We start from the raw sequence: 12,398 nt of genomic DNA, 5'->3' as shown, positions 1-12,398 counted from the left end.
CGCTCTGCCGGAGACCCTGCACAGCAGGTCAGGATTGTAATTTCCTTGCTCCGGGGCGACCCTCAAGACTGGGCTTTTGCATTGGCACCAGGGGATCCTGCGTTGCTCAATGTGGATGCGTTTTTTCTGGCCTTGGGGTTGCTTTATGAGGAACCTCATTTAGAGCTTCAGGCGGAAAAGGCCTTGATGTCCTTGTCTCAGGGGCAAGATGAAGCTGAAATATACTGCCAAAAATTCCGCAAATGGTCTGTGCTTACTCAGTGGAATGAGTGCGCCCTGGCGGCGATTTTCAGAGAAGGTCTCTCTGATGCCATTAAGGATGTTATGGTGGGGTTCCCTGTGCCTGCGAGTCTGAATGAGTCCATGACGATGGCTATTCAGATCGATAGGCGTCTGCGGGAGCGCAAACCTGTGCACCATTTGGCGGTGTCTACTGAGAAAATGCCAGAAAATATGCAATGTGATAGAATTCTGTCCAGAAGCGAGCGGCAGAATTTTAGACGAAAAAATGGGTTGTGCTTCTATTGTGGTGATTCAACTCATGTTATATCAGCATGCTTTAAGCGTACTAAGAAGCCTGACAAGTCTGTTTCAATTAGCACTTTACAGTCTAAGTTTATTCTATCTGTGACCCTGATTTGTTCTTTGTCATCTATTACCGCGGACGCCTATGTCGACTCTGGCGCTGCTTTGAGTCTTATGGATTGGTCCTTTGCCAAACGCTGTGGGTATGATTTGGAGCCATTGGAGGCTCCGATACCTCTGAAAGGGATTGACTCCACCCCATTGGCTAGTAATAAACCACAATACTGGACACAAGTGACTATGCGTGTTAATCCGGATCACCAGGAGGTTATTCGCTTTCTGGTGCTGTATAATCTACATGATGTTTTGGTGCTGGGATTGCCATGGCTGCAATCTCATAACCCAGTCCTCGACTGGAGAGCTATGTCTGTGTTAAGCTGGGGATGTAAAGGAACTCATGGGGACGTACCTTTGGTTTCCATTTCATCATCTATTCCCTCTGAGATTCCTGAATTCTTGTCTGACTTTCGTGACGTTTTTGAAGAACCCAAGGTTGGTTCACTACCTCCGCACCGGGAGTGCGATTGTGCCATAGACTTGATCCCGGGTAGTAAATACCCTAAGGGTCGTTTATTTAATCTGTCTGTGCCTGAACACGCGGCTATGCGAGAATATATAAAGGAGTCCTTGGAAAAGGGACATATTCGTCCTTCGTCATCTCCCTTAGGAGCCGGTTTTTTCTTTGTGTCTAAGAAAGACGGCTCTTTGAGGCCGTGTATTGATTATCGACTTTTGAATAAAATCACGGTTAAATATCAATATCCGTTACCACTGCTTACTGATTTGTTTGCTCGTATAAAGGGGGCCAAGTGGTTCTCTAAGATTGATCTCCGTGGGGCGTATAATTTGGTGCGAATCAAGCAGGGGGATGAGTGGAAAACCGCATTTAATACGCCCGAGGGCCATTTTGAGTATTTGGTGATGCCTTTTGGTCTTTCAAATGCCCCTTCAGTCTTCCAGTCCTTTATGCATGACATTTTCCGCGATTATTTGGATAAATTTATGATTGTGTATCTGGATGATATTCTGATTTTTTCGGATGACTGGGACTCTCATGTCCAGCAGGTCAGGAGGGTTTTTCAGGTTTTGTGGTCTAATTCCTTGTGTGTGAAGGGTTCTAAGTGTGTTTTTGGGGTTCAAAAGATTTCCTTCTTGGGATACATTTTTTCCCCCTCTTCCATCGAGATGGATCCTGTCAAGGTTCAGGCTATTGGTGATTGGACGCAACCCTCTTCTCTTAAGAGTCTTCAGAAATTTTTGGGCTTTGCTAACTTTTATCGTCGATTTATTGCTGGTTTTTCTGATGTTGTAAAACCATTGACTGATTTGACTAAGAAGGGTGCTGATGTTGCTGATTGGTCCCCTGATGCTGTGGAGGCCTTTCGGGAGCTCAAGCGCCGCTTTTCTTCCGCCCCAGTGTTGCGTCAGCCTGATGTTGCTCTTCCTTTTCAGGTTGAGGTCGACGCTTCTGAAATCGGAGCTGGGGCGGTGTTGTCGCAGAGAAGTTCCGACTGCTCCGTGATGAGACCTTGTGCCTTTTTTTCCCGTAAATTTTCGCCCGCCGAGCGGAATTATGATATTGGGAATCGGGAGCTTTTGGCCATGAAGTGGGCTTTTGAGGAGTGGCGTCACTGGCTTGAGGGGGCCAGACATCAGGTGGTGGTATTGACTGACCACAAAAATTTAATTTACCTTGAGTCTGCCAGGCGCCTGAATCCTAGACAGGCGCGCTGGTCGTTGTTTTTCTCTCGGTTTAATTTTGTGGTGTCTTACCTACCGGGTTCTAAGAATGTTAAGGCGGATGCCCTTTCTAGGAGTTTTGAGCCTGACTCCCCTGGTAATTCTGAGCCCACAGGTATCCTTAAAGATGGAGTGATATTGTCTGCCGTTTCTCCAGACCTGCGGTGGGCCTTGCAGGAGTTTCAGGCGGATAGACCTGATCGTTGCCCACCTGGTAGACTGTTTGTTCCTGATGATTGGACCAGTAGAGTCATCTCTGAGGTTCATTCTTCTGCGTTGGCAGGTCATCCTGGAATCTTTGGTACCAGGGATTTGGTGGCAAGGTCCTTCTGGTGGCCTTCCCTGTCACGAGATGTGCGAGGCTTTGTGCAGTCTTGTGACGTTTGTGCTCGGGCCAAGCCTTGTTGTTCTCGGGCTAGTGGATTGTTGTTACCCTTGCCTATCCCGAAGAGGCCTTGGATGCACATCTCGATGGATTTTATTTCGGATCTGCCTGTTTCTCAGAAGATGTCTGTCATCTGGGTGGTGTGTGACCGTTTCTCTAAGATGGTCCATCTGGTTCCCTTGCCTAAGTTGCCTTCTTCTTCCGAGTTGGTTCCTCTGTTTTTTCAAAATGTTGTTCGTTTGCATGGTATTCCGGAGAATATCGTTTCTGACAGAGGGACCCAATTCGTGTCTAGATTTTGGCGGGCATTCTGTGCTAGGATGGGCATAGATTTGTCTTTTTCGTCTGCTTTCCATCCTCAGACTAATGGCCAGACCGAGCGGACTAATCAGACCTTGGAGACATATTTGAGGTGTTTTGTGTCTGCGGATCAGGATGATTGGGTTGCTTTTTTGCCTTTGGCGGAGTTCGCCCTCAATAATCGGGCCAGCTCTGCCACCTTGGTGTCCCCGTTTTTCTGTAATTCGGGGTTTCATCCTCGATTTTCCTCCGGTCAAGTGGAATCTTCGGATTGTCCTGGAGTGGATGCTGTGGTGGAGAGGTTGCATCAGATTTGGGGGCAGGTGGTGGACAATTTGAAGTTGTCCCAGGAGAAGACTCAGCTTTTTGCCAACCGCCGTCGTCGTGTTGGTCCTCGGCTTTGTGTTGGGGACTTGGTGTGGTTGTCTTCTCGTTTTGTCCCTATGAGGGTTTCTTCTCCTAAGTTTAAGCCTCGGTTCATCGGCCCGTACAAGATATTGGAGATTCTTAACCCTGTGTCCTTCCGTTTGGACCTCCCTGCATCCTTTTCGATTCATAATGTTTTTCATCGGTCATTGTTGCGCAGGTATGAGGTACCGGCTGTGCCTTCCGTTGAGCCTCCTGCTCCGGTGTTGGTTGAGGGTGAGTTGGAGTACGTTGTGGAAAAGATCTTAGACTCTCGTGTTTCCAGACGGAAACTCCAGTATCTGGTCAAATGGAAGGGATACGGTCAGGAGGATAATTCTTGGGTCACTGCCTCTGATGTTCATGCCTCCGATCTTGTCCGTGCCTTTCATAGGGCTCATCCTGATCGCCCTGGTGGTTCTGGTGAGGGTTCGGTGCCCCCTCCTTGAGGGGGGGGGTACTGTTGTGAAATTGGATTCTGGGCTCCCCCGGTGGCCACTTGTGGAATTGTACTTGTGTGCATCATCCCCTCTGTTCACCTGCTCCTATCAGGATGTGGGAGTCGCTATATAACCTTGCTCCTCTGTCAGTTTCATGCCGGTCAACAATGTAATCAGAAGCCTTCTGTGCATGTTCCTGCTACTAGACAACTCCTAGCTAAGTTGGACTTTTGTCCTTGTGTGTTTTTGCATTTTGTTCCTGTTCACAGCTGCTGTTTCGTTACTGTGTCTGGAAAGCTCTTGTGAGCGGAAATTGCCACTCTGGTGTTATGAGTTAATGCTAGAGTCTTAAAGTAATTTCTGGATGGTGTTTTGATAGGGTTTTCTGCTGACCATGAAAGTGCCCTTTCTGTCTTCCTGCTATCTAGTAAGCGGACCTCGATTTTGCTAAACCTATTTTCATACTACGTTTGTCATTTCATCTAAAATCACCGCCAATATATGTGGGGCCTCTCTCTGCCTTTTGGGAAAATTTCTCTAGAGGTGAGCCAGGACTGTCTTTTCCTCTGCTAGGATTAGGTAGTTCTCCGGCTGGCGCTGGGCATCTAGGGATAAAAAACGTAGGCATGCTACCCGGCCACTTCTAGTTGTGCGGCAGGTTTAGTTCATGGTCAGTATTGTTTCCATCTTCCAAGAGCTAGTTCTCATATATGCTGGGCTATGTTCTCTCGCCATTGAGAATCATGACAGCAGTCCCTTCGTTATGTCATTCTAAATTAAGCAGATAAAAGGCCTGGAGTTGATTTAAGGTGTGGTGCTTGCATTTGGAAGGTTTTGCTGTGAAGTAAACATGCGGTCAAAGGAGCTCTCCATGCAAGTGAAACAAGCCATCCTTAAGCTGCGAAAACAGAAAAAAAAAACATCCGAGAAATTGCTACAATATTAGGAGTGGCAAAATCTACAGTTTGGTACATCCTGAGAAAGAAAGAAAGCACTGGTGAACTCATCAATGCAAAAAGACCTGGGCGCCCACGGAAGACAACAGTGGTGGATGATCGCAGAATAATCTCCATGGTGAAGAGAAACCCCTTCACAACAGCCAACCAAGTGAACAACACTCTCCCGGAGGTCGGCGTATCAATATCCAAATCTACCATAAAGAGAAAACTGCATGAAAGTAAATACAGAGGGTTCACTGCACGGTGCAAGCCACTCATAAGCATCAAGAATAAAAAGGCTAAACTGGACTTTGCTAAAAAACATCTAAAAAAGCCAGCACAGTTCTGGAAGAACATTCTTTGGACAGATTAAACCAAGATCATCCTCTACCAGAATGATGGAAAGAGAAAAGTATGGCGAAGGTGTGGTACGGCTCATGATCCAAAGCATACCGCATCATCTGTAAAACACGGCGGAGGCAGTGTGATGGCTTGGGCATGCATGGCTGCCAGTGGCACTGGGTCACTAGTGTTTATTGATTATGTCACACAGGACTGAAGCAGCCGAATGAATTCTGAGGTATTCAGACCCACACTGCGTGCTCAGATCCAGCCAAATGCAGCCAAACTGATTGGTCGTCGTTTCATACTACAGATGGACAACGACTCAAAACATAAAGCCAAAGCAACCCAGGAGTTAATTAAATCAAAGAAGTGGAATATTCTTGAACGGCCAAGTCAGTCACCTGATCTCAACCCAATTGAGCATGCATTTCACTTGTTAAAGACTAAACTTCAGACAGAAAGGTCCACAAACAAACAGCAACTGAAAACCACCGCAGTGAAGGCCTGGCAGAGCATCAAAAAGGAGGAAACACAGCGTCTGGTGATGTCTATGAGTTCAAGACTTCAGGCAGTCATTGCCAACAAAGGGTTTTCAACCAAGTACTAGAAATGAACATTTTATTTAAAATTATTTAATCTGTCCAATTACTTTTGGTCCCTTTAAAAACAGGGAGGCACATGTTAAGGAGTTGAAACTCCTAAACCCTTCATCCAATTTTAATGTGGATACCCCCAAATGAAAGCTGAAAGTCTGAACTTCACCTGCATCTGAATTGTTTTGTTTAAAATTCATTGTGGTAATGTCTATAACCAAAATTAGAAAAATGTTGTCTCTGTCCAAATATATATGGACCTAACTGTATGCTATTAAATGTTATTATTTTTAGCTGCATCTCACTATTATGCATTTATTGTATGGAACTGTGGATACACTGAACAGTACAGCTTTGGCACCATCTTAAAGGGGTATTCTCAAATTATTAAATTGCTTTAATTAGTTAGACAGCATGAAAATAAGCACATTTGCAATTGATATGCTATTTCTACCTGCTGTTATTCTCCTACAATTATAACTTGTTGTTTTATTTCTATCATAATGTACAGCTCCTTTTCATAGAGCCTAGTCCCTGAGGAGTTAACTCATAACATCCCAGCCACTTCTCTCCAGTCCATTCATTTCTACAAAGTAGTTATCTGTGTACTGCCATCATCCTTTCTTTCTGCTCCTGATGAGCTGCTGTTATAAATCTTGCAAAATCACCAGCCACTCAGCTTTCAGACCGTGTCTCCTAATAATGACTCTCACTGTCCGGAACTGTGTGCTTGTTCAAATGCCCGGTTATCCCTATCTAAAGATCCAATGCTAATAGCTTAGACTTAAAATAAACCGCTGATAGCTGAATGTGTTACAGCATAACTTGGGCTGAGATTTATAGTTCTACTACTGCTGCTCCCTAGAACTGTCACTCAAGGAAAACAGGACGTAAGGAGTCTTGAAACTTGATCATACCCCTTTAAGTGTTTTTTTTCCCTCAGTATTAGGCAATGTATATGACTATTATGTAGTCACTTGCATGAAACTATTATCCTCACAATGTTTATTGCTCTTTATAGCATCATATGGCAGCATTATATTAGGCGCTATATGGCAGTATTTTGTAGTCACTGTTAGACACTATAATGCAGTTAATATATATGTATTGGTATTGTTTAATCATGACATAGCACGATCGGTGCTATTTGCATCATATGTCACCACTATGTAACTATTACATGTAGATATTGTACCGCTTTTGTCACTGTTTCGGTATTACTAAGCGCAGTATGTCAGTATTTGTCAACAATGGACATCTTTATTAAACAGCATCATTTTATTAGCTACTGTATGACACTTTATTTGGTACCACAATGTGGCAATGCAAGGCGGCGTTATTTTGTGAGCATATAGTGCTGTTATGTAGCGCTATTATATACACTGTTGGTTGGTAGTGTTTTGCATTGTATGTCACAATTATGTATCCATTGTTTGGAGCTATGTGGATACAGCACAGTATGGCACTATTCTGTATGCACTATGAGTCACTATATACAGGTCCTTCTCAAAAAATTAGCATATAGTGTTAAATTTCATTATTTACCATAATGTAATGATTACAATTAAACTTTCATATACTGTAGATTCATTATCCACCAACTGAAATTTGTCAGGTCTTTTATTGTTTTAATACTGATGATTTTGGCCTACAACTCCTGATATGCTAATTTATTGAGACAGGTTTTTTGGGTTATCAGGAGTTGTATGCCAAAATCATCAGTATTAAAACAATAAAAGACCTGACAAATTTCAGTTGGTGGATAATGAATCTATAGTATATGAAAGTTAATTGTAATCATTACATTATGGTAAATAATGAAATTTAACACTATATGCTAATTTTTTGAGAAGGACCTGTAGGTGCTGCTATTTTGTCAGTCCTAGGCGTAGCTGCCTGGCTGCAGCAGAAAGTGTTTATTGGCTTGGCAATAAATAGCGGCCATATGTTCTGCCAACCTGTGATTATAACTGAAGTGAATATCTTTTACAGAGATGTCTGACAAACAAGACGAGGAGCAAAAATGGCGAATAATCAGCTGGAAACCGGCAAAAGCATCAACACTATTTACTCCTCGTTCAGATCCTGCAACACTTTATCTCTTTGTTCTGAATTTCTGGAAAACCTGACATGACAATTGGCAACCGGGGAGAAATCATTGCGGCGTCGGCCGCAGACGAAGAAACTCGTGTAATTACAGAAATGGTTCTAGCTGCGAGGATGGAGGTTACGGGAGGATCGCCGGTAGCTAAGGACGGAGCGCCGGAGGACGAGCAGTCATCCGATAGTTTCCATGGTTTCATTATTATTGATGCTTATTAAATGTAACTAAATTATAGTAAAAAAGCAGAATGTTCTCAAAAAAAGTATGGGATCTGGATTCTGTACAAAGCAAGTGATTCTGAGGACATCAGTTTACCAAAACCTGGTGCTAACGTGGGAAAAGTAACCGAAAATTCAACCAGAACCAGATCAGAAGACAAAACGAATCAGTCTTCTGAAGATCGCAATACACATTACATACTTTATTACAGAGATTTCTAAGACCTGGTCATACTGGGGTGTTTAATTTTAAAATCCATGTCAGAATGGCTGAATAATCTATTTTGGAAATTTAAATTCAACCTCTACCTACCTAGCCTGATTGACAACTTCCCAGTGTACCTCCTCCCTGCTGCTGCTAAATCTCCTCCCACATAGCCTGATTGACAGCTCACAAGTATCCGTCCTCCATGCTTCTAAAAAAGCTCCATCCACATAGCCTGATTGTCACCTCCTGAATGTCCCTCCTCCCCACTGCCCCTAACTCCCCGCTCGCCTAGCCTGAGTGAAAGCTGAGTGTCCCTCCTCCCCGCTGCTCCTAACTCTACTCACCTAGCCTGATTGTCACCTCCTCAGTGTCCCTCCTCCCCGCTGCTCCTAACTCTCTACTCACCTAGCCTGATTGTCACCTCCTCAGTGTCCCTCCTCACTGCTGCTCCTAACTCTCTACTCACCTAGCCTGATTGTCACCTCCTGAATGTCCCTCCTCCCCACTGCCCTGAACTCTCTACTCACCTAGCCTGATTGTCACCTCCTGAATGTCCCTCCTCCCCACTGCTACTAACTCCCCACTCGCCTAGCCTGAATTAAAGCTGAGTGTCCCTCCTCCCCACTGCCCCTAACTCCCTGCTCACCTAGCCTGATTGAAATCTGTGTCCCTCCTCCTCGCTGCTGCTTTCTCCCCATTTAGCCTGACAGCTCAGTATAACTCCTTACTTCTGCTATCTCCCAGCTCCCTAGCCTGATTGTCACCTCCTCAGTGTCCCTCCTCCCCACTGCTCCTAACTCTCCACTCACTTAGCCTGATAGTCACCTCCTCAGTGTCCCTCCTCCCCACTGCTCCTAACTCTCCACTCACTTAGCCTGATAGTCACCTCCTCAGTGTCCCTCTTCCCCACTGTTCCTAAATCTCCACTCATTTAGACTGATTGACACCTCCTAAGTGTCCCTCCTCCCCACTGCTCCTAACTCTCCGCTTGCCTAGCCTGATTATCACCTCCTCAGTGTCCCTCCTCTGCACTGCTCCTAACTCTCTACTCGCGTAGCCTGATTGACAGCTCAGCATCCCTCTTCTCCACTGCTCCTAACTCCCCTCTCACCAAGCCTGACTGACATATCCTCAGTGTCCTCCTCCCCACTGCCGCTGACTTTCTCCCCATTTAGCCTAATTGACAGCTCAGCATCCCTCCTTAATTCTACTAACTCTCCATTCTCCTAGGCTGATTGTCAGCTCAGCTCCTCAGTGCCCCTCTTCTTTGCTACTGAATCTCTAAACTTGCCCAATTGGTAGCTCTTCAGTGTCTCCCACCCTTCACAAGACAAGTGCATGATAGTACCCCCCTTTTAGGATCCCTCACAAAAGAGTCAGTAACAGATTTCATGCCTAGCATTTTATTTGCTCTGTTAAACAAGTTTGGTGGATCTAAGGTCCTTTTTTTTGCCTCAGGTCTGTGATGCTTACAACAAACGATTCGTTAAATAGCAGGTCTGAAGGGCAGGAGATACAAGATGTAGAGAACACAGAAGTCTGCAAAGATGATGGCAGCTGAAGGAACTGGACAGTGGCAAACTCTGAAGACAAACGATGACAGAACACAACGCTGACTAAATAGTCAGATACATTATATAGGTGTGTCAAAGCCGACCTTAAGACAACAATCGATATCAGAGAGCGAATCAGGGAAGCTTTGACAGGTCACCAATCTGAGGGCAGCGCGACACAGACACAGAGACACGGAGAACAGAACTAGAGAGTTTTATAGAATTGAATTCATTATTTTCATACAAAAAGCTATGTAACTGCTGCCAAACCGAAAGGCAGCGAGTCTTACAGATAAGTCTCCCCATCAGAAGGAGCTCACCGATGGATACACAGTTGACTCATTCTGCATCCAGCAATCTACAGGAAAGAAAAGAGCCTGTAAAAGCCAAACAGTGCCGAATATTTAATCTAACCCATTTGCATTAAAATATGTTTAACCCAAAATATAGGCATTTAAGTAAAAAAATAAAATAAAAGTCCCCAAATGTTTCCAAGTATTAAATATCTTGAAAGCAAAAAAAAAAAAGTTTGTTAGAAAAGATAATTTCATTCTGAAGGGTGATCTCTAAATCGGCAACATTGAACACTAGATAGATTTCCCTTGTGCTCTGTCGCTTATTTTAAGTAGAGCAGAAAATTGAGAAATTTGACAAACTCAAGAAAGTCTCAAGACACAAGAAACAAGATAAGTAGCTGGAGGCTCTGTCACCGCCCGGCGTCATTCACACTCAGCGATTAGTCAGCTGCAAAAGTGACAAAAATATTTACTAACTATATATATACAGTGGGGCAAAAAAGTATTTAGTCAGTCAGCAATAGTGCAAGTTCCACCACTTAAAAAGATGAGAGGCGTCTGTAATTTACATCATAGGTAGACCTCAACTATGGGAGACAAACTGAGAAAAAAAAATCCAGAAAATCACATTGTCTGTTTTTTTATCATTTTATTTGCATATTATGGTGGAAAATAAGTATTTGGTCAGAAACAAAATTTCATCTCAATACTTTGTAATATATCCTTTTTGGCAATGACAGAGGTCAAATGTTTTCTGTAAGTCTTCACAAGGTTGCCACACACTGTTGTTGGTATGTTGGCCCATTCCTCCATGCAGATCTCCTCTAGAGCAGTGATGTTTTTGGCTTTTCGCTTGGCAACACGGACTTTCAACTCCCTCCAAAGGTTTTCTATAGGGTTGAGATCTGGAGACTGGCTAGGCCACTCCAGGACCTTGAAATGCTTCTTACGAAGCCACTCCTTCGTTGCCCTGGCGGTGTGCTTTGGATCATTGTCATGTTGAAAGACCCAGCCACGTTTCATCTTCAATGCCCTTGCTGATGGAAGGAGGTTTGCACTCAAAATCTCACGATACATGGCCCCATTCATTCTTTCATGTACCCGGATCAGTCGTCCTGGCCCCTTTGCAGAGAAACAGCCCCAAAGCATGATGTTTCCACCACCATGCTTTACAGTAGGTATGGTGTTTGATGGATGCAACTCAGTATTCTTTTTCCTCCAAACACGACAAGTTGTGTTTCTACCAAACAGTTCCAGTTTGGTTTCATCAGACCATAGGACATTCTCCCAAAACTCCTCTGGATCATCCAAATGCTCTCTAGCAAACTTCAGACGGGCCCGGACATGTACTGGCTTAAGCAGTGGGACACGTCTGGCACTGCAGGATCTGAGTCCATGGTGGCGTAGTGTGTTACTTATGGTAGGCCTTGTTACATTGGTCCCAGCTCTCTGCAGTTCATTCACTAGGTCCCCCCGCGTGGTTCTGGGATTTTTGCTCACCGTTCTTGTGATCATTCTGACCCCACGGGGTGGGATTTTGCGTGGAGCCCCAGATCGAGGGAGATTATCAGTGGTCTTGAATGTCTTCCATTCTCTAATTATTGCTCCCACTGTTGATTTCTTCACTCCAAGCTGGTTGGCTATTGCTGATTCAGTCTTCCCAGCCTGGTGCAGGGCTACAATTTTGTTTCTGGTGTCCTTTGACAGCTCTTTGGTCTTCACCATAGTGGAGTTTGGAGTCAGACTGTTTGAGGGTGTGCACAGGTGTCTTTTTATACTGATAACAAGTTTAAACAGGTGCCATTACTACAGGTAATGAGTGGAGGAAAGAGGAGACTCTTAAAGAAGAAGTTACAGGTCTGTGAGAGCCAGAAATCTTGATTGTTTGTTTCTGACCAAATACTTATTTTCCACCATAATATGCAAATAAAATGTTAAAAAAACAGACAATGTGATTTTTTGGATTTTTTTTTCTCAGTTTGTCTCCCATAGTTGAGGTCTACCTATGATGTAAATTACAGACGCCTCTCATCTTTTTAAGTGGTGGAACTTGCACTATTGCTGACTGACTAAATACTTTTTTGCCCCACTGTATATATATATATATATATATATATATATATATATATATATATATATATATACACACACACTGTATATATATATATATATAATTTGTTTGCTTTCTAAATGCCAAATTGAGCAACTTTATAAATAGTCTTCAATAAACAGTTTTCTAAATTTTGTAAAGTGTAAATCGATCAGAGCTTCTCCTTCTAGTTATGACG

General features: G+C 43.8%; 1 protein-coding gene across 1 annotated transcript in view; it reads left to right on the top strand.

Annotated features, from left to right (window-relative positions):
- The window catches only part of LOC143809763 (uncharacterized), an 82,264-nt gene extending 71,692 nt beyond the window's left edge, over positions 1-10,572 (top strand). The window contains exon 3 of the mRNA XM_077292779.1: positions 7,724-10,572. Coding sequence (XP_077148894.1) covers positions 7,724-7,860 — 137 coding nt within the window. The 3' untranslated portion in view covers positions 7,861-10,572. The remainder of the gene's footprint in view (positions 1-7,723) is intronic.
- Positions 10,573-12,398: the final 1,826 nt, after the last annotated feature.

This window comes from Ranitomeya variabilis, chromosome 2, assembly GCF_051348905.1.
Source record: "Ranitomeya variabilis isolate aRanVar5 chromosome 2, aRanVar5.hap1, whole genome shotgun sequence".
Taxonomy (NCBI): Eukaryota; Metazoa; Chordata; class Amphibia; order Anura; family Dendrobatidae; genus Ranitomeya; species Ranitomeya variabilis.
The sequence above is the reverse complement of the archived record's forward strand: the minus strand, read 5'-3'. Positions and strand labels throughout refer to the sequence as shown.